The sequence below is a fragment of the Catharus ustulatus genome, chromosome 10, assembly GCF_009819885.2.
Source record: "Catharus ustulatus isolate bCatUst1 chromosome 10, bCatUst1.pri.v2, whole genome shotgun sequence".
Classification (NCBI taxonomy): domain Eukaryota; kingdom Metazoa; phylum Chordata; class Aves; order Passeriformes; family Turdidae; genus Catharus; species Catharus ustulatus.
In genome coordinates, this window is record NC_046230.1 from 1201338 (window position 1) to 1221871 (window position 20534).

The following is a 20534-nucleotide window of genomic DNA, read 5'->3' on the forward strand; positions in this document are numbered from 1 at the left end:
ACACACAAATACCTGAATACATTTTCTTTTCCCTAAGCTTTCTGTCATTGGTGGCTTTTTTGCTCAAAAGCTGTCAAACTCAGAGGCTCTGTTTTGCACATGAGTTTTCAAAAGTCAGTGTGAAGGGATTGCAGTGGAATCCTAATTGTGGTGTTAATGTTGCTGCAGCACTCATCCTACAAGCACAGATCACCTTGTGATCTGTGGCCAACTGCTTCCAGTAGAGTTCTCAAGTACTTTCATTGATTTACTGCACTTTATAAAACCATGGTTTATGGAAAAGTTGTGGAGTAAAATATGTGTGGTAGCTGCAGCACAGGTGGAAAGGTTCTCTTGGAATCAAGGATTGCATGCAGGTGGACTGGTGCTTGGAAAAGCTTTTTTCTAATTTTACTTATGAGTGCTTGTATTCTCTTTTTCTTTTTAGGAATGTATTTTTTGTGAGGACAGTATACAGAGCAATTTTTATACATCGTATGAAGAAGAAATCCATGAAATGGACCTTAATGAGATGATTGAAGATAGTGGAGAAAATAATTTGGTTTCCCTGAACCAAGTCAGTGAAGAACAAACATAGCCTTTGAGCCTGTTGTTTTGAAAATTTCTTCAAAACAACAATGAAGGATCCATAAAGGTTTTAATCTTTTATCCAGCAGGATGAATCCAGCTCATAAAAGCAAATGTGTTTTTCTTGCTCTAGAAGAGTAATTTGTGAACGAATCTCTTTTTAAATGGTGGCAATCTCTTCCCAGTAAGGACATTGTTGAAGATGGTATAGCTTTTCTTTAAAAGACTCCTTTTGCACTTAAATGCCTCAATATTTCTTTATGAACTATAGAAACTTTCATTGATGCCTACGGTTTTTTGTAGAGTGGGTTAAGAAGTGCTGAAATTTCCTCACATACATATGGTTCTTCAAATCTCCTTTTGGTGATGATTCAGCATTATAAATTGCTGAGCAATTTTGCTTAGTGGCTGTTTAGCATTGTTCTTAATATTTGAAGTGGTCCAGCATAGTAGAAGATGACATAACCTTCAAGGAAATCAGTTCACACTTGCCCTTCTCATACCAGTTGATCCCATCCTCTTTGTCTCCTCTAGTTTTGAATGTAAGAACTTTTTTTGTCTAAGAGGAATGTTGAGCTAATTTTGTAAGATGGTCTGGGGTTAAAGTTCATGTTGATGTGTAAGTATAGAGGAGTGCTGACAACTCTGTAACCTTTTATTTAAATGGACAGTGCAAAACTATGAACTGTATTACCTTGAAGCATAATTTCTGAGAATTTATACTCAAGAAATCCTTATGCTCAAAGATTTTAAAAGCTTAAGACCACAGAGGATGGCTGGCCCTGCTCCAGTGCTGCAAGACAGATCTTGGGGTAACTTTAACCTTTATTCCTAACTTGTTCTGTCAGGAGGTTGGCCATCAGTTTTTCCAATGTGGCTAAACAAACATCAAATTTGTATGTGGCAAGGGAGGATTGTCTTGTCATTTGAAGATATCTCTTAGAAAAAAGAAGTGATTTTGAGAATAGTGTTGACTCACTCTTTTTGATTTACATAATCTCAAATTTAGCGTGGCTGGAATCCTTTGCTGTCAAAGATTTCATTTTAATGCCTCTGAGATTGTATTGACTTGAATACGTGTACTTTATGTTCTTGTGCTGTTCATGTCTGTTGGATGTGGGAAGAGCACATGAGAGAAGAACTTTTAATATGTTGGTTAGTTAAAGGACATTTGGTTGATGTATTGCTAGATGTCAGCTGTACGTCTTTGGGGTGAAAAATGACGAAAGTTAATTCAATTAACTTCGATATGTTTGTCTTAAAATTTTTTTCATGGGAAGCATTTTCTTTGTTATTAGGATAATATTTCTATTCACTGAAATTTAAGGTTATTTTCATTCTATACAAATATTTCTGTTTGCATACAGAGAGGATGTGAAGTTAGATCTGACACCAAAAACACACAAAAGTGACTGGTATTCGCTTAGCAGAAGGAATAATTTATTTCAAGTAATTAGTTATTAATTGGAAAATTTGCACTGGAGACAGGTTCTGCAGGTAGCAAAGTGTGTCAGCTTGTGAAACAAGCAGAATCAATTCTAAACAATTTTAAAACATAAATAAGTATCCTAAATGTAGTGTGAAGCACTACCCAGCAAGATCTGATGGCTGTCTAACAGTTCAGCAAGGTCAAACGTAAATATTTGTAAATACAGAGTGAATGAGAAATTTTCCAGTGTTGGTGTTCATGTCCAATGTATTAAATGTTTTAATCATAAATGGAACAGTGCAGCTATACCAACATATGAAATATATTTCACTTTTACATGGAAACACAAACATGGACCAGGGTTTGGGAAAAATAAAGGCTTTATATAAAAGGAGTGCATCATAATTATACAAATAATTTTCAAAGACTCCTCAACCACTTTGAACTTCTTTGCTTTAGCATGCTTTTTTTTCCCCCATGTCTTTTTTAATTTGTCCTCATTTCTTTTATTTTTTTCAATTGCCATCTTGTAACCATAACTTAGTGAAAGGAAGAGAAAAGTATATTTAGAGCATTTTGTGGATGTGCTTACTTATGGACTTAATCTTGCATCCTTAAAGTGTTTGCATTTACAGGGTGGTATTAAAATATTTTCCTGTAACTTTAAATCTACATGCCTCCATTTATAGATAAGATTCTGAAGCTGTAATTTTTCCAAACTGTTGTAAGATGATTTATTTGTGATGACACTTTGTCAACATGTCAACAATGTTTTCTGTACACTGTGCAATATATTTTGGTTTTGCCACTTGTGACTAATTTTTATGACTTTGCTTTTTAGAAAACTGGTAAATAAAACAGATATATTTTTAGTTGCCTTTTTGTTCCTTGAGGCTTCTACCCCAAGTAAGAAGTCAGAATTTGTGCTTTACTGATGGTATGTGAACTGGTATTTCAGACTCCAGAGCTTGCTGTAATGTTAACTCTGGCTTCCTTTTCTGACCTCTGAATTTAGGGTGACATGGAAGATTGAATCTTTATATTGAGGAGTTGTTCTGAAATCATGTGCAAATTTCCTGGAAGAGCACGTGCAGCTGGGCTCTTTGTTGTTCAGATCAGCCAGAAGACACCTTGGTTGTGCTTTTTGCTTTGTTCAGTGTTAACTGCAGCCCCTGAGCATTTACAGGGGTGGCTTAGGGACAGAGAATTCCAGTTATGCCCCTTGGATTTGCTCTGTACAGTGATTTTCAGCCTTCTGTCAAGGTGTGAGGTGTTGTCTTTGAAGATTGCTGAATTTTTTCAAGCTGGAGTGCTTCCCTGTTGATGTTTAATTCTCTGGTGAGTGGAGCAGTGCTGGAGCTCAGGGCTTGGACTCCTCCTGTTCAGAAGGGACTCAGGTTATGAGACCTTCATGAACTCTTTCTTTCCATGGCTGTTTTGAGAGGTTTGTGGATTATTTTTTTAATAGAGCAAGCTAGTACAAGCCTATAAAGGACCCATGTACTCCTGTAAGCTGCACAGTCAAGGTGTTTGAGTACCACAGAACACTTTAGCACACAGATGAATTGCCTTCACACCAAGGGCAGAGTGGTGCTATCGGGCACTGAGTTGCCAGGACCTGCATTTAAAACATGCATGTTGAACACATCATCAGGGGCCTTTGCTGTCCTTTGCATTAAACCTAGGGTTCTGGGCAGCTGTGTCTGTCTGAAAACACTTCTATCCTGGCAGCCCCTCAGCTCCTTGCTCAGGTGGGCATGCAGAGGAGAGATGCATTGATGGTGCTGTGGCAGAACTCCACACCTGAGTGTCATCCCCTGGACAGGGTCCCTGTGCCACTCCAGAGGTGCTGGTGTTTGGATACAAGTTCTGATAACTGGTAACAAGAGCCTTGGGAGCACTGAATTGCTGCTGGTGAGAAACTACCAGGTAATGTTTCACACTTACTTCTGCTTTTGGTAATTTTTTTTTTCAGTTGTAAATATAATAAGATTATGAGTTAAACGTGGCTTCACGTGTTCACTTACTCCTTGGTGAGGTTTCTGTCAGCACCCAGAGCCAAGGACTTGCACTGCAGAGCTGTTGGGAGGAGCCTTTGGCCGAGCTTTTCCCACCTCAGCAGCCCCTAGATGTCACTGGTGTCCTGGGATTATCTTTGGCAGCATTCCACCCGTTAGTCTTTATTCAGCTTCTTGCATGTTGGGACTGTTGAGTTTGCCATGACGTTATTTGATGTGAAGTGTGACGTGAAAGCTCTGTGGCTTGAATTGCAAATAAGATGATGAGAAAATTCATACTGAGGAGCTGTTGGCCCAAGGACAGTGAATGCAAACGTAAGCTCTGCTTGGAAAAGGAAAATAGACTGCTGAAAGCATCAGGTTTTAGTCCACATAACAGCTGTCAGGAATTTAGAGGTGAAAAAGATGCTGTCCTTACTGAGAATTAAGATCCTTGATGGATATTTTGTCTCTTAGAAGGGTGGAAAGAACCCAAAGGCATTGATAAGCCTCTGACCCAAAAAAGAACATGGTGACATGGGTTGCATGTTTCTGACAAAGTAACAAGCAGATGACTTGAAGGAAGATAAGGTTTGTAAGTGTAACTTCCAGAAATTCCACTGTTTCATTGATCACAAGTGCTCAGGAGCTTAAGAAATTTATTCAGTATATTGGAACATGGTAATGAACAGCTCAGACACTCCCTTTTTTCAGGCGCTGTGGAAGAGGACCTTATGTCCAGGGGTGGAACACAAGGTGTGTAACAGCTGTGTCTCTGCTTCACTGAAACAACTTAAACTACCAACCAAACAAAAAAACTCAACCCAAACTTCTCCAGGCTTTCCAAGTGGAAAAGTAACACAAGACTGGGTAGAAACTGAGACAACTGAACTCTAAATCATGGGTATTTCTGTTGGTATCTGCAGATAAAACACGAGCTGCACCAGGCTGCTGGGTCAATAGCAGTGTGTGTGTGGTGAGGTTTCATTCCCCAGGATTTCTGGCTCTCTAGTGCAGACAGAGAAGCTGCTGTGGCAGCATGTGAATAGTGTTTAACCTCAGTGGATAATAGAGTATGAAAACACTTCATCCACTTAGAGAGAAATGTGTTTTAGCTGAAGGACACGTTGTGAAAGAGGCCCCGTGTCCTGAGCAGGTGCTATGGCATCGCTGAGGGGTGTCCAGGCCTGGGGACAATGCTGCCTTTGTAGTGCAGGAAGGGAAATGAGCACCTGCTGCAGCTGGGGTGCAAGGTTTGGTGGGGTAACCGCTACACCCTCGGCCCTAGAGGGATGGACTGCTTTGCACTTCATTTGTTTTCATTTGTTTTGGAGACAAATACAAGGGTGGATTCAAATTTCCTGGTATTTCAGGATTTGTCAAGGTGTACTTCTCACCCCTCAGTCTGTAGTAAAACAGGATATAATGAATTTATTGCTCTGTTTAAATTGTTACAGTGATCTAAAAGTAAACTGCTGCTGTTGCACTGCCTGCTTCAAAAGTTCTGCTTCTGTCCAAGAACTTATTGGCTATGCTTTCTTTTTTAAAAAAATCTGACTATTGCTTGTCTAAGGTAAGGTCTATTGCTTTCCCTCCTGTCATCACCAGATGACTCCCTCGGAAATCTGTGGCCTTTTTGTACAGGGTGCTGGATAAATTCAGCAAATGTACTTCTCTAATTGGCTGTAATCTTTAATGTGCTTATCTGTAGGAAGCAGCAGAAGGGTTGGGTGGGTGGCCTGAGCATGCCCTGCTCTGGTTTGGAGGAGCACTGAGGCTGGAGCAGCTCAGTTTTGAAGAGCCTGGCAGGATGGTTCTTCCAGCTCCCAGGTGAGTGGTCTGCGTGGCACACAGGATTTACACCAACAATTTAATCTGAGCCATCTGTCCATTCTGTTTGCTGTCACTTCTGTTCCTCCTAAGGCCTCTCTCCAGCGTTTAAGTGTTTGCAGTTTTGTTGGGAGCATATAAAGACCGAGGCTGACACACAAAATAGGCTCAGTATTTTTTGTTCTTGTGTTAATAAACCTCTTTCGCCTCCTTTAACCTTCAGTCTCAGTTTTGAATACTGGCAGATCTGTCCTCACATATTTTGGAAAACTATTCTTTCATGGTTCACTTGCGTTCCTAAATCTGGTAAAAACCAGGGGTTTCTAATGAAAATGGTTGATTAGATTGCAGAGTAACAGCTTAGTGCTGAGCAGTACCTGCAATGCAGAGCTAATGTTTCTTTTAGTGTCCTAAAATAAGTCTTTTTTTCTGCAGCAATACAGGATTCTAGGACATAAAATCACGTTATTTTTCTCTTGCAGAGAGAGAACACATGTAATTTACGATACCAACCTGTGTATCTCAGTATCAAATGGCATGTAAGTGAACCATTTTGTATTTTTCATTGTTCCATGTAATAGCTATCTTCTAGTGTAGTTTCTCTTCCTGTTTAGGCTAAATGAGGTTTCAATTTACTTTAAAAAAATCTCCAGGAAATAATGGAGTTGAAAAAAAAAAAAAAGCATGTCTGCCTCAGGGCATGGAAAACCCAGGAATGACCTGGAATGGCTCTGGCTGCAGGAGGATCTTTAGGGTGGGGTGGAGGGCTCAGTAACAAATCCAGCTCTGGGGCTCTGCCTGTGCCTTCAGGGCCCCGTGCAGAGACCCAGTTCAGAGCCTGGCGCCGAACCCAGCATCCTCTGTGCTGCAATTTGTGCATTTAAAAAGCATATGGCACAGTGACACAATGCGGGCAGCAGGGACAATGGCAGGAATGTGGCCATCGGGAGTTATTTCCAGTGTCTATATGCAGTTGTCTTTACAAGCCTCCTCCTTTTTTGTGTGCTGAAGAGCTGCTGTTGCCTGTGAATAGGGAAGACTTTGTCCCAGCTGCTCAGAGCAGGGCTGGGAGGGGAGGGGGGCAGGCGAGCCTTCTGTTCAGATCTGATTTCTAGGGAGATGCCTGCCTCTTCCTAAACCCCACATCCCTGAGGGCAGCAAGACTTCTGTTCGCTCAGGGTTACCTTGAAGATCTTTTGCCACCTTCCCTTTTAGAGATAAATATTTGTATAAATATATTTATTTTAGAATTGTGCTGAATTTTTTTAACTGCCAAAGCCATGTGGGAATACTGAAGGATTCCCATATCATGTAAAGAAGTAGGAAATTCTTCCGTTGTCTTTAGCTTCCATTGTCTTTTAGTATGCAAAAAGATGTTTACTAAACTCTTTTTAATGAAGGTTTCTAAAGCTTTGAATGTAGTGAATTTCATATTATTTTAGTAATAATTAGTTTGCATTACATGAGCAGTGAATTTAAATGAGTTCAGCTATAAAGCCCTGATTAGGAACACACATATGAACAAAGTTGTTTTGTTAGTCCTGCCAGTCCCCCTAAAATACCTCTATAATTATGAGGTGATGCTTAAGACTTAAATTTTAATAGAATTTTCAGGGATTTCTGGCTTGGGTTTTTAAGGAAAATCTCTTTGCTTGTTTGGCTTTTTTTTTTTTTTTTTTTAATTTGTCAGATAGTCTCAGCTAACAGGTGGGATAAAGGTGTCTGTATCTCAATCTGAGAAAATCATTTATAGTCTCACATCGATTTCATGGCAGAATGATATAAATTGAACCAGACTGCATACTGTAAATGGTTTTACAGGTTTCACTTACTGACACAATTAGTTTGATGAAGTGATTTATGACTGCCTTCATCACCTCATTTAGTGTTCACAGGCCTGTGAAGTTTATGGTGTTGCCTTTCACTCATTGCACTGACAGGGTGGCTTTGCAGGTAGAGTCTTTTGGGTGGATTTGACAGGATCAAAGGGCCCAAAGGCTCAGGAAGAAGTTGTGGAACAGTGCCCACGGTGCCTTCTGAGGGGACAAACTGCAGCCTTGCAGGGGAAGTTGGGGTATCTTGGGCACAAAAATCCTGCATGGCTGAAAGAGCTGCCAGTAAATCAGGGGGGAAGTGCAGCACTGAGTCCTGATCTGGTTTGAGAAGGGTCCAGAAATGGAGATGGCATTTGTCACCTCGATAATTCATACAGTCCAACTCACTTATTCAAGCATTTCCAAAGAAAAACTGTAAAACTTTCAGATGTAAAATTTATCTTTCAGTTGAGAAAAGAGAGGTGTGCACTATTTGTTCTGCAGGGGTGCTCCCAGGAGTGTGGATGCAAGAGCTTTCCCCAGATTCTGCAGATTTTATCGACGCACACAGTGGTGACTTAAAGTTGGTTGCCAAAACTTACCGTGAGTAAATTGCTGTAATTATATGTATCCCCAGCCTTCCAAGCATTGTTTCTGCACTGCTAAGGCTGTTAGATAAGGCTGGGGTTGAGCTGTGACACCTGGGCTATATATAGAAGGTGACAGCTTGCTGTTCTTGGAAACATTTGGGTTGTTGGGCTCTGGTTTGTGACTTTGGTGGAAGAATTGGAGGAAGAGAATAATAACACAGTTCCAGAGGCCTCTTTGAAACTGCTTAACACTGCCTTTTTAAAAATCAGTTTATCAACAGCAAAACACAATTTTCTTCCTTTGAGTGAGATACAGAGGTTCCTTGTCAAAGAGAATTTGAGAAAGAAACAAAGATTAATTCCTCTTGAGGCTTGAGCATGTATGGACCTTTAGGAACAGTTTAATTGAACAGAAGTGAGGAGTTTTTAAAATACAAGCAGAAAAGAAAAAAAAGACATGGGGCTGAATCTGTGTGCATCTATTATCTGTGACCATAACAAGAAAGCTGTCTAAACAGGGAAGGCTGGAATTGCCCTGTGTCTAGACAAAAAAAAAAACAGAGAAAAAAAATTGAGTAGGACAGAGAAAAGTGATGTTTAGAGCTTTTGGCAAAAGAAGCTACAGCTGCAGAACCCAACCCCACCAAGGGCTGTGTTCATCTGAGCTGTGTGCTAAGCTGCATTGTCACATCTATACAGACCTGAACTTCTCAGGTAGCATGAGTCAAATCCAAATTACGTGTCCAGGCACTTGAGATTTTGTGTTCTTTGAAAACCAAACACCAGATAAGTGACTGGGCTGCTTTATTCAGAAAAATGTCTAAAATATCATTGTCCAAACAGTTCTTTCACATCAAATGTTCTCTGAAAACAAAACCAGTAAGTATAAAACATGTGAAAAATTATTCTCTTTTGTTGCAGGGGAAGGCCAGGGGAAGTGGAGCCCTTCCTCTTTGGAAGGTGTGTGTTTGATTTGGTGCTGCTGAGATGCCATGGTTACAGGCACTGCAGAAAACAAACCCCGAGCACCAGGTGGGCTCTTCCTCTTCTCCAGTCCCCATTTCCCTTTCCATTTCTGATATTCTAACAGGAGACTGAAGGTTGAAGGCTCGTGTGTTTCAGCATCAAAAAGGACTAGAGGTCAAAATCTTTTAATTTGGGCCAGAAAGTCAAATCTCCCCAATTACACTGTAGGATACTGCTACCTTTCTAGGGGGGATGCAGTGTGAGGAGTGAGCAGCAGGTTTGGTTTGGTTTCTCACCAACAAGAAATGAAGGATAGGTGAATGCAGCACACTCAGTGGAGATTTTCTCACAAACTGATAGGTTTTCCCAGAAGGGGTGGGACAAACTGAGATCCATAGCTAAACCACTTTCTGCTTGGGCAGCCCCTGCTGTGTGCCATAGGTGCTCAGTGACTGTAGATGCTGCACTGGAAAAGTGACAGAAGGACTGCCAGACCTAAACACAGACCTAAAAGTACCTGGCATGGACTCTAATGTGTTCAAGGAGGAAGGTAATACCTGAGAATTCCTGTGGTGTTGCCAGCACTGCAGGAATCCTTTTTTCCAGGGCAGGCGTTAGGGATGCAAGCATTCTCTTTGGGAGGGGAAGGGTTAAAACAAAAAACCCACAACCCAAACCCAAGAATGCTGGAATGCATGTAACTTTTTTTCTTTCCTGATCTACTTATTTTGCATGACACGGATTATGTTTGTTTGCATATTACATTTTCCATCTGGCCCATGTCATTTGCATCTATTAATTTTAAATGTATACATTTGGCTGAGTCAGAGTGGTCATTACTAGGCTGACTGAGGAGAACCCTTCCCTGAAATGTTCAGTGTTGTGTGGGACTTAACAAATCTCTTTGGGTGACCAAAAAGAACAGGTAGACTTTATGCATCAGCCATTCACCCATCAACATTTGCTCTTCATGTAAGACCCTAGTGATTCCTCCAGTACCTGAGTCTCATAATATTTTAGTCATAGGAGACTTGAGAATGTAAGGTTTGAGGAGGGTTTTTCAGCTGAATTGGCCAGTTAGGCAGTAAAACTCCTACCTTGAGAGACATGTGACCAGTTGTCCATTAATGTAGCTCTGGAGTTAAATTCACACTGCCTAAATACAGAATGGAGGGAGAAGTGTCTGGCAGCAAACTCCATCCTGGGAAACAGAAGATTTTGCTGGTTTTGAATGTACTTCCTTGAATTTCACATGTGATACAAATTAAAGTGCAAGAAAACATTGGCTTGATTCAACAGCAGTGGCTGGCAGCAAGAGCCTTGATTTTAGGAAAAATTTGGCAGTTCTGAGAGGTCAGCAGATGCTCTGGCCTTACAGACTTGTTGTCCCTTGTAGCCTAAATAAGAGTACTTTAGTCCCTTTCCCTTTTTCCCTTGCCCCTTGCCTCTCTGTGCTAATAAATTATTGCTTATAACAACTGTAAATTGGTGTGTGACTGTATAAACCCACAAAAGACACATGGAAGTTGTTGGTAAATCCTGTTTTTATCACCTTTCCTCCCAAGAAACCCTGAGATAATGCTTCTCCCTTCTTCGTATAGCTCATGATAGAACTAAACAAGAGCAAACTGCTCTTGGCTGTCATTATAACAACTTGTACATCAGCATAATGCTTCTGTTGCATCTTTTAAAAAACACAAATCCCAAGGTGTTAAAGCAAGCAGGTACATATTGCTGTGTGTCCTCCCTGGAAATGCAGCCAATTCTTCTATCTAAAAGCTGACAGGTAAGAATTTGCTTGGTGTTTCTTGTTTGCTTTTCTTTTTAAAGGGGCTTGGGGAGTAGATTGTAATTTCGGCAGTAGAGGAGTGGTGCTTCTGGGAAGGAGCAGGGAACTGAGTCCTGAGTAAGCCCAGAGCAGCATTAGGGACTGGGGGTTTTGCATTGTGTTTTGCTTTGCCACTGGAGTTTTGTAGCCATGGAGCGACGCTCCGGCTCGGCGCTGGCTGAGAGGATGTGAATCATTTTTCCTGCTTCCTGCAGCAGCTGGAAGTGCAGGGTGTCCCACTGAGCCCCCATGGTCACTGTGTGCTACCAGTGCAGCTGGGGGTGCCAGGCCCACGCATGCCTTAGGATTTAGGTTTTGTATTTTCCAAATCCTGTGCTGGTTTAGGGTAGAACTCTAAACTCTGTAGCCTGTCAGCTACTGTTGTCCCATTTTATTCAGACAGAACAATCCCTCCAGGTCTGAAACTCAAGGACACCCTACAGCCTCAGGCCCCAGGAGGTGCATACAACAATTAAGTGGGGGGGTGGGGGGGGAAATTTGGGGTAAATTACTTCATTACCTGAAGCTGCAATTGGAGAATTAACCCCCAATATATAAATGGATGAAACTTAGATCTGTCTGAAAAACTCATGACGATTGTCCATTTTGGGTGTAGCCTCTGAGGCTTCTGACTGCCCCAGGTGTGTCTACTGAAGGCCCTTAATAAGTCCCCACTTTATTCTCTTAATCTTGTCTAGTGTCTGTTTCAGGTAGCCACTCAAGGCATCACCTCCAGGTGTGATGTGGGACTGCTTGTGCCCTTTGGGTCTTAAAACCTTCTCTTTGGGACCAAGCGCATTGTGCATTCGGGAGCTTTCCAAATTCTGTCACTTTATATAAAGCTTGATGGTTAATAAAGGACATCCTGGGCACTCTGTAGAGTGCCCTAAAGCTCCTGAGGAGTCTTGGGCTTCTCTAAGTGCATGTGTTGGCTTAGTAAGAAATGCTGCTTCAGTTGAGGGATTAATGAGTGGGAGGCTTGCAGCTGCTTGGGGAGTACCAACTCCTCATGGACATTTGCTCCAGAACCCCAGATTTTGGTAAGAAGCTGTGAGCTCCCTCTGCCTGGATGAGGAAATTCAATTGCACTCATTTTCTGACCAGTTAATCTGCCCTTGTGAATGACAGAGAGAATCTGGACCAGGATTATGTGTGTAAAGTAACCTCGGGCTCCTGGTACTGTGCAGGAATCTGCTGAGGATCTGTGGAGCAGGAAGGGAATTTGAGCATGTTGTTTTGGAAAGTGGAAGTGTGTAGGTAGATATTATCAACTTTGGGGTCAGCCATGAGTAATGAGGCCTCCAAAGCTGGTTGTAAACATGAAGTGACATTTGCAGGCCCAAAGGAGGCAAATTCTCTCAGCTTGTGTGATTCAGTTCTTGGTGAGATGTGTGGCTGCTGAGAACAACCTCTCCCCACTGGTGGAAGAGTTTGATGGGGCTGATTTGGCTCTTCTGCTTCCCCCCTTTCTCAATATGTGGAACATTGATTACAAAACCTGTTGCATGGAGACAGTTGAAGGGTTTTCATAGTGACTTTGCTCAGCACAGGCTGGTCCTGGTGAACTTATTTTAGGATAGGAAGATTGGAAGTCTGAAATTTTATTTGTGTGCGTGTCAGTCATGGATGGTTCAAAGCCCAAAACACAGCCAGGCTTCCACAGGGGCCATGAGGATCTAAAATCCACTCAGGAACTTGTGGGTGGCACACAGGCTCTGGGGGATGCTCAGTAATGTCCCTTCCCTCTCAGTACACACAGGCACATCGTTTTTAGGATGCTTTAAGCTGTGCCTCTCTGGAGATGATTTTAAATTAGGCTGCTCTGCTTTGTTCTTAAATGGCGCAGAAGCTTTGCAGAGTTCAGCTGAGGGTGACTGAATCTGTGCAATTCCTGAAATGGCCTGTGAATGCATGTTTGAAGATGCCTTGGGTATGAGCTTTCTCAGATACAAAGAAAACTACTCTCCTTGCTTTCTACTAATATTTTAGCCAGAGACCAATGCAAAAACTATAAAACCACAAATTGAGTTAATTTTACAGCTAAGAAATCCAAGGCCAGAAGGAATCAGTTAATATAATTACTTGTTGTTGTTTTACTAAGCAGTTTTTGTTTGTAACCAAAGTAACTTGTATTTGCTTCTGGAAATATATTCTGTCTCACTTGACATTAAAAGAAAGGAAATTCATTACTTCTTTCAGTGTCTAATTTCAATCCTTTTCCTTCTCATTTCAGACAATCTGGACCTACTATCTAGGTCTTGGCACTTAAGGCTCTACTTTATTGGATTAAATGACTTCTTGAAGCCATAACTTCCTCAGCTGGTAAGTGAGCTATAGAACATATGTGTAATGCAATATAGGCAGTATAACTAATCAAATCACCCTCAGCATTATCTTGTTTAACTAAATTAACTTAAGGCCTCATGCTCTGAGGTGTATTTTCATGTTTGAATGTTTTCTGAAACAGCTTGGATTTTTTTTACCTCCTTAAAATGCAGTGCAATAAATTTCACTTGCTGAAAACTGTAATGAAATTATAATGTTGTGTAGGGCACTAAAATCTCATGGAAGAAGAGAGGCTGTTTTTCCCCTTTGCTTTTCCTTTAGTTTAGCTCATGCAGAAGCCTGAGAAGTCTAAAGTTGACAATTTAGTGACACTATCCATTTAGACAACTGTGGACTAGGGAATTTGCTAGAGGATGCAACTTGGAACTAGGCATCTCATTTAAAAAAAGAAAACATGTAATACCTCTTAGGAGGCAGAGGTAGGGTAGGCTTCTGGTTAAGTCGGCTGGATTAGTGTGTGAATCCCTGCTTTTTCCATAAGCTTCCTGCATGGTCTTGGAATCATTGTCCTCTTCTGTGATGTATAATGATGTATGTATTTTGTGTGTCAGGTTCAAGCACTGATGTGTGTGTGTGTGTGTGTGTCAGGTTCAAGCACTGACGGGTGTGTGTGTAATAGGTTCAAGCACTGATGTGTTTGTGTGTGTGTGTGTATGTGTATCAGGTTCGAGCAAGGATTGCCCAGACCCTGGCCTGGGGCACACCTGACAGGAGATGTGCTGCTTGGCCCAGTTGTTTCCATCTCCGGAGAAAAGAGTAAGTGGCTTTGACAAAAATTGGGGTGTGTTCCAGCAGCTGAACACGGGAGCTATAAAACCTGAGTGGCTGCAGGGTGGAGGAGCAGTCAGGACTGGAGGGCTGCTGTTGTTAGAGTGTGTGCAGAACTATGCTTGGACATGGGCCCAAAAATTGGGAAATCCTGAAACTGGGCTCTAGCAACTGGAGCTGTCAAGAGTAATGGCCCCTTGGGGCCATGGGGCTATCTGTGGAGAGTTTACCATAACGTGGCAAGGCTCTGGGTGCCAGGATTAACCAACACTCACCCCAGCGCTTCTCATAGGAATAAATCCTCCTTTTTTTGTTACATTTTGATACCATTCTGCTAACAGCAGCATCGTAGATGGCAAGAAATGTAAGCTGTGTTACAGACAGGAACCAACTGCCAGCTTAGCAGAGGTTTCCTGCATGATGTCTGTGTACCCCTAGACCTGCTGCTGAGGCCTGGGCTGGCTTTATTCTTTTATCCTGTTAATTGGAATAGAGACTGAAACATTTATTTGGAGAGGGAGACTCTGCAGAGAGCTGCAGGATACTTGCTAGTGGGAGATGAAAGAAGCTATAAGTTGATTGGTGTGATTTAAAAGCTTGATCTTGCCCCCCGGCCAGAGGCTCTGATAAAAGACCTGGTACATGTTGCCAAGAGGTTGGAAAGGGGTTTGAACTCCAAGCCCTCCCAGCTGACCTGGTCTAACAAGGAGCACTTTTCCCCTGTAACAGGTGTGAGTGAGTGACACGCAAAGACAAGGGAAAATGAGCCCTTCTTTCTATTGTTCTCCACCTGCATATCAAACGACAGGAGTCCTGTTAGTGTGCTGCCTCTGTCCTTTTACAAGGCAGTGCACTGTCAGATCAGATGGTCTGTTTGTATTGCTTTGGAATGGAAAAGAATAAAGGCAGTTTCTGTAAAGAAGGTCTTGAAAAGGCTTCCCTAGTTTTTCATCAGGGCTCTTGGAAACCTTCTTTCCCCACACTGCCCCTTCTCCAGTTCCACCCTCAAAATGCTCACCTCTTCCTGCCTTCGTCAGGCAAGTGTCAGATTTGACACCTTTGCAGTAAGGTACAGAAATGCAAATGGACAAATTCAGCAACACCTAATCAGAGGCTATAAACTTTCTGTGAACCTCATGTGTGGATTAAAAAAAAAGGCCATATTGCTAACACATTTCTAAATTGCTTTTTATTTAAAAAATCCTTGTAGTACTGGTCTGATCAGGCTTTTCTTTTTAGCCAGTATAGCACTGACATTCTCAGGAGAAAAGCGCTATAAGCCCTCTGCGCCTCCCAACCACCCCAGCTTTGGGAGAGCAGCTGCACAGGTGGTTTCACAGCACCTAGTGCCTGTTTTTCCTGCAATAGAGGCAATGGGATGTGCCCAGGTGCCCAGGCCAGGAAGGTTCCCCTGGCTGTGGGAAGGGCAGCAGCACAAGCAGGAATAGGAAAAGCAGTACGAACCTGGGAAGACCAGCTTTGGCTCTTGTTCTCTAAGGCCAGTAGAGGGAAAGCTGAACATCACAGATGCAGTTCTGCTGAGCAAAGATGACTTTGTTTTGAACGGCTCCAAAGCTGGCACGTTTATGTTAACTCAGGGCTGTGTTTCTATCACCAAAGTGTCAGGATTTGCACTTGCTTTCACAAGAGTATTACTAACATGAGGATCTTTCATCTCACAGAGATGAAGCCAAGCTAAGCTGCCTCTGGTGTTCCTGCAGCAGTGGAGAGGCTGCCTGGAGAGAGTGAGGACCAGCCCTGGATGCCCCTGCTAAAGCCACTGAGCTCAGGCTGGCTCTGAATGCTGCTGTGAGCCACAGGCTGGGCTGTGGCTGCCGCTGTCACAATAAGGAACTGGGCTGTGGCTTCAGCTCCCTCTCAAGGGCCTTTTCCAGGGGTTCTGGCTGAGCAGGGTCCCAACACAGGGTAAGGGGTTGTGTGTGAACTGCCCTTGGAGTTATACGGAGCTCTGAGCTAAGAGGGGAGAGCCATCTATCAAACAAGATGTGAGACCTGAGAGAAATTGATATAAACAAATCTGGACTTAGGTTAGAGAGGTGCAGCCTCAGTCTGAGAGGTGTGTGGGGTGTTAGTTGTAGTGCAAGTGTCCTGGGCTTCATTTACACTTCAACCCCCCAACCTCCCTCCCTAAAGTAGAAAGGTCACTACAGTGGCTCTCAGCTCCCCTTGCTCAGCTTGGTTTTGCTCCTCTCCTCCAGTTCAAAGGGAATTCAGCACAACAGGGGATGAGAAGGACCAAACATTCAGATAGACATCTTAAAATAAGAACATCCACCTCAGGTAAAGAAAGGCCTTGCCGGTGCTTCAGTTTCTGTTTTTATTGTTCTGTGGGGTTAACAAAGCTACATGTCTAGAGTCCCTTGGTACACTAGGTTGCTTCCTTTCTTGCTTGTTCTATGTTTGGGAACTTCCATGTATTAAGACACTTTACAATCCCTTTTTTCCTCTTTACAATGACAGCTCTCTGAAAGGTATTGTATCACAGCATAAGTAACATGGCATCTCCCCAAAGCAGGAGGGCTCAACCCTCATGGATAAGAATGCTGAGGGTTCCCCTCCAAGCCCCCAGAAACATTAAAGAACTTTCCAAATCCACTGCACTTTCTAGTCAATGGAGTCTATTTTTACTCTCCACCAACAAATAAAAACCCCAAAAAGCAAACCACCCCCCTCTGAGTTATGCCCCAGGACAGGATTTGCCTAGCTCTTCTGAAGTTAGGGCTGTGCATGTGCAAGCAACGCTTCAGATGGCAGATCAAGTAGAGTAGGTTTGAGACTGGCATCCAGACCAACCAGCCCCAAACTCTGTGGCCTAAGACCAACCTCAGCCAGTCTGACCTTGCTCATGCAATAAATTTAAGTGTCAACTAGAATTAAGCAAAAGAAATATTTGAATTCCAATAGTTAACAATGCTTAGTAGAAGAATTAGGTGCTTAATTACCAGCATTGTTTCCAGGATATACACATAGTCTGTTAAGAGCCAACAGGAGGAAGTTGTATTTCAAATGGGTTGGAAGCACATCACATTACACAATATATGCTGCGGTGTGAATTCAGGGTTTTTTTATTAAAGTTTAAAAATAAAAAACATTTAAAACCCTAATATACATAAAATCACAAACTCAAATGTGCTAAAAGCAAAATGTGCATAAAGACACTGATTTCTAAAAGGCACCCTGCCACCAACATCTTTTAAAGTGTTTGTCTAATTCCACCAGGTTTCTAGTTTTCTCTCCCTCCCCTAAAGGTGAGATTTTAGACTGCTACCAGGTACAGATGCTACTCCACTGACACCTTTCAGGGGTCTGTGCTATCACTAGAACGCTTAAAACCGTGCATGCAGACTTAGCTCTAGCTTCTCCTGGAATTAACTATTGTGATTTAAAATGCACAAGGGCTTTTTCTTAAAAGGTAGTGGTGTTTGGGCTGCTCCTAAGGGCCAAGAAGGGACAGGGTTATAAAATAACTGCTGTGTCTCAACCAGAGAGCTTTGCTACGACAAACCACTTCCCTCCTGCCCCCCATCCTCTCGTAAAAACAACCCCCAAAGTTAGAAAATGCCACCCACACACGCAGGGATGAAATGTGAACGCGTTCGCTATTAGGCTGTCAGGGTCTGACAGCGTCAGAGAGCCCGAGCCCCCAGTCCCAGCGCTGCCAGCCGCGCACACACACACAGACAGATACACAGACACTCACACACCGACAGACACCCTCAACACACACGCGTGTGCGGGGGCACCCTGCCCTGCCCACGGCTCTGCGCTGCCTCCCCTCCGCTGTTACCAGGGTCTCCACATGGATTTGGGCGAGCCGGGCGAGGCCAGGCCTTGCGTCTGGGACGCGTCCAGTCCGTCCGTGCCGGTCTGGCCCGGCTCGGCCTCCGCCTCGTCCGAGTCGGAGCAGGTCTCTTCGCCGGGGGACGGCAGAGCCAGGCCCGGGCGGGCTGCGGCCGGCAGGGCCAGCGCCTCGCCCGCGGGCCAGGGGCCGAGCGCGGGCTCCCCCAAAACGTCCGTGACCGAGTCCGGGCAGCCGCCCTCGCTGAGGGGCATGGACTCCAGCAGGTGGTTGAGCAGCTCGGCGGCCGTGGTGGCGTCGATGCCGGGGCAGCTGGAGACGAAGGTGTGTACCTCGTGCATGCACTGGATGTATCCGGCGGCGAAGCGCTCGCTGGCCTCCAGGAGCCGCCGCCCGCCCCCTGCGCCGCGGGGGACAGAGAGGGGCGCGGGTGAGGCGCGGGCCGGGCCGGGCGCCCCCGCCGCCCCCCGGGCCCGCACTCACCGCGGGCGCGGCGCTCCAGCACGGCCCGCACCCGCCGCACCGTCCGCTCCAGCACCTCCGCGTTCTCCAGCTTCGCCTGAAACTGAGCCGGGGCCCCGCGGCCGTCAGCGCGGCCACGGGCCCCGCCGGTCCCCGCCCCGCCGCGCCGCCGCCTCACCTCGCTGTCGGCCAGCAGCAGCCGCAGCTCCCGCAGGCTCTCGTTGATGCGCGCCCGGCGCTTCTTCTCCACCAGCGGCTTCCTCGTCTGCGGGGACAACGGCGCCGTCAGCCCCGCCCGGCCCGGCCCCACCCCGCCCGCCGCAGCCCCCACCACTCACCCTCCGGTCGCTGCGGGGCTCCGCACAGCCCTCGCCCCGCAGCGGGCGCTCCGTGCCCGGCGCCATGGCCCAGCCCCGCCGCTGCCCGGCTCGCTGCGCTCCGCTCCGCTGCCGCCCCGCGCCGCCCATTTTATACGCCGCGATTTGCATGTCAATGAGCCCATTGGGCGCCGCGCGGGCCGCGCCGAGCGTGGGCCGAACGGGCCAATGGCGGCCGCGCGCTTTGTCTGCGGCGGGCCGGGCCGAGTGGGACGGGCTCCGGGCCCCGCCGGCACCGCGCGGCTCCCCGCGGCATCGCGGGCCCCAGCGAGCCCCAAACCCCAGCTCAGAGCCCCGCAATGCCCCTGTGTGCGGCTGGGGTGTTCGCAGAACGGAAGGCACGGTGCGGCCGGCCAGCTGCTGGCGGGGAAAGCCGGGCATCAGCACCGACCTGGGCATGAGAGAGTCGGTGTGAGCCGCGAGCGGGAAGCCCTGGGGCTGAGCAGCCACAGCTGGCCACGGAAGCGGTCTTGTCCTGCCCCCGTGCCGGCGGCGTGCGGGTGCCAGCCCGGGAGGACGCGCTCGGTGCGGCCGTGCCGCGGGGCTGTGCGAGGGGCACCCCGGGGACTGTGCGAGGCACACCGGGGGCCATGCGAGGCACACCGGGGGCTGTGCGAGGCACCCCCCGGGGACTGTGCGAGGGGCACCGCAGGGCTGTGCGAGGCACCGCGGCCGCAGCGGTTCCCCGCCCCGGGGGCTGCTGACCTGCCCTGTGGGCACGGGCAGCTGGGCCGGAGCGCTCGGTGCCGTCCCCTGCCTGCCTGCAAGAGCCGGGCAGCTTTGTGCGGGTAACTTGATGCTGATGACAGTTGGCAGCTGCAGTTCCCCCAGCAGACTGAGGCAAATAAAAGCATTAGGGCTCGTCCCCGAGGAGAGCGACAGGTGTTCGCTCCCGCTCCTTTGTTTCCCTGCTTTTATTCTCCTCGCTAACGCATGTCATATTTTTACCGCCCGAGGAAACGGGAGACGCGTCCCCCGCTGGAATCGGCGCTGGGAGCCGCACGCACGGCTCCCTGTACGTGTACGGCACAAACCCCCTCCCGCTCCAGCTTCCCCCCGGCTTGTCTTGCCACGAAAAGCCCTTTGGTTTTGGTGTGGTTTTGGTGTGCTGAGGTTTTCCTTGCGGAGAGCTCTGGCGTGAGCCGGAGCCGCTCAGAGCCGCGGGACGCCCGGTTCCATCAATTTTTATGGATCTGCACCTGGATCGGTGCCTGGCGAGTCCCGTGTGGCCCAGCGGATACCGGCACGTGCTCCGGGAAAGGCCGGGGTGACTTTTCCTTTGGCAGTCCCGCTGCTGCTTAAACGCTGTTTTTCGTCTGCAAAGTGCCGTGTAAAGCTCCGTGGCTGCACTGTGCTAATCCGTGTGCGACAGGAGAGCAAGCTGGGATGGAGGAGTTCAGCGCTGCCTTCCCAGGGCCATCATGGAGTGCAGAAGGGTGAAGCCAGTACCTGGGATATCCTGGCTGGAGACCTAAGCTCAGGCCACTCTTTGTTTTGTATCGCAATGGACAGGAGGCTTTACTTGCAGAAAGGTTTTTCTGGTGTGGTTTTCCCTTTTATGTTAAAGCATCAGTGTTTGGATTTTGTCGGACAGTCTGTTCAGGTGACAGGTTCCCTGCACCAGGCAGAAGCAGAGAGGGATGTACTGGAGGGTGGGTGTCTAAATCTGTCCTTCTGCTTCTGATGCACCGAATTCTCTGTGTAACACGATGTGGAAAGCTGCTCATTCTTTTCGATGAT

General features: G+C 46.0%; 2 protein-coding genes and 1 long non-coding RNA gene across 8 annotated transcripts in view; 2 read left to right on the forward strand and 1 right to left on the reverse strand.

Annotated features, from left to right (window-relative positions):
- PER2 (period circadian regulator 2) overlaps positions 1-2868 on the forward strand; it is a 47002-nt gene extending 44134 nt beyond the window's left edge. For all 6 annotated transcript variants that reach the window (XM_033068458.1, XM_033068459.1, XM_033068462.1 and 3 more), the window contains one exon: positions 428-2868. In XM_033068458.1, coding sequence (XP_032924349.1) covers positions 428-577 — 150 coding nt within the window. In that variant the 3' untranslated portion in view covers positions 578-2868. The remainder of the gene's footprint in view (positions 1-427) is intronic.
- Positions 2869-6278: 3410 nt separating this feature from the next.
- On the forward strand, positions 6279-16374 carry LOC117001101. Its single transcript, XR_004418917.1, has 6 exons — positions 6279-6362; positions 8142-8240; positions 9149-9259; positions 13255-13343; positions 14032-14123; positions 15818-16374. It is a non-coding gene; the product is annotated as an uncharacterized LOC117001101 (long non-coding RNA).
- Positions 16375-17198: 824 nt separating this feature from the next.
- LOC117001100 (transcription cofactor HES-6-like) lies at positions 17199-18841 on the reverse strand. Its single transcript, XM_033069278.2, has 4 exons — positions 18756-18841; positions 18596-18682; positions 18439-18520; positions 17199-18355 (listed from the first exon to the last, which is right to left on the reverse strand). The coding sequence occupies exons 1-4, from the start codon at positions 18819-18821 to the stop codon at positions 17940-17942; spliced, it is 651 nt and encodes a 216-aa protein (XP_032925169.1). The 5' UTR covers positions 18822-18841; the 3' UTR covers positions 17199-17939.
- Positions 18842-20534: the final 1693 nt, after the last annotated feature.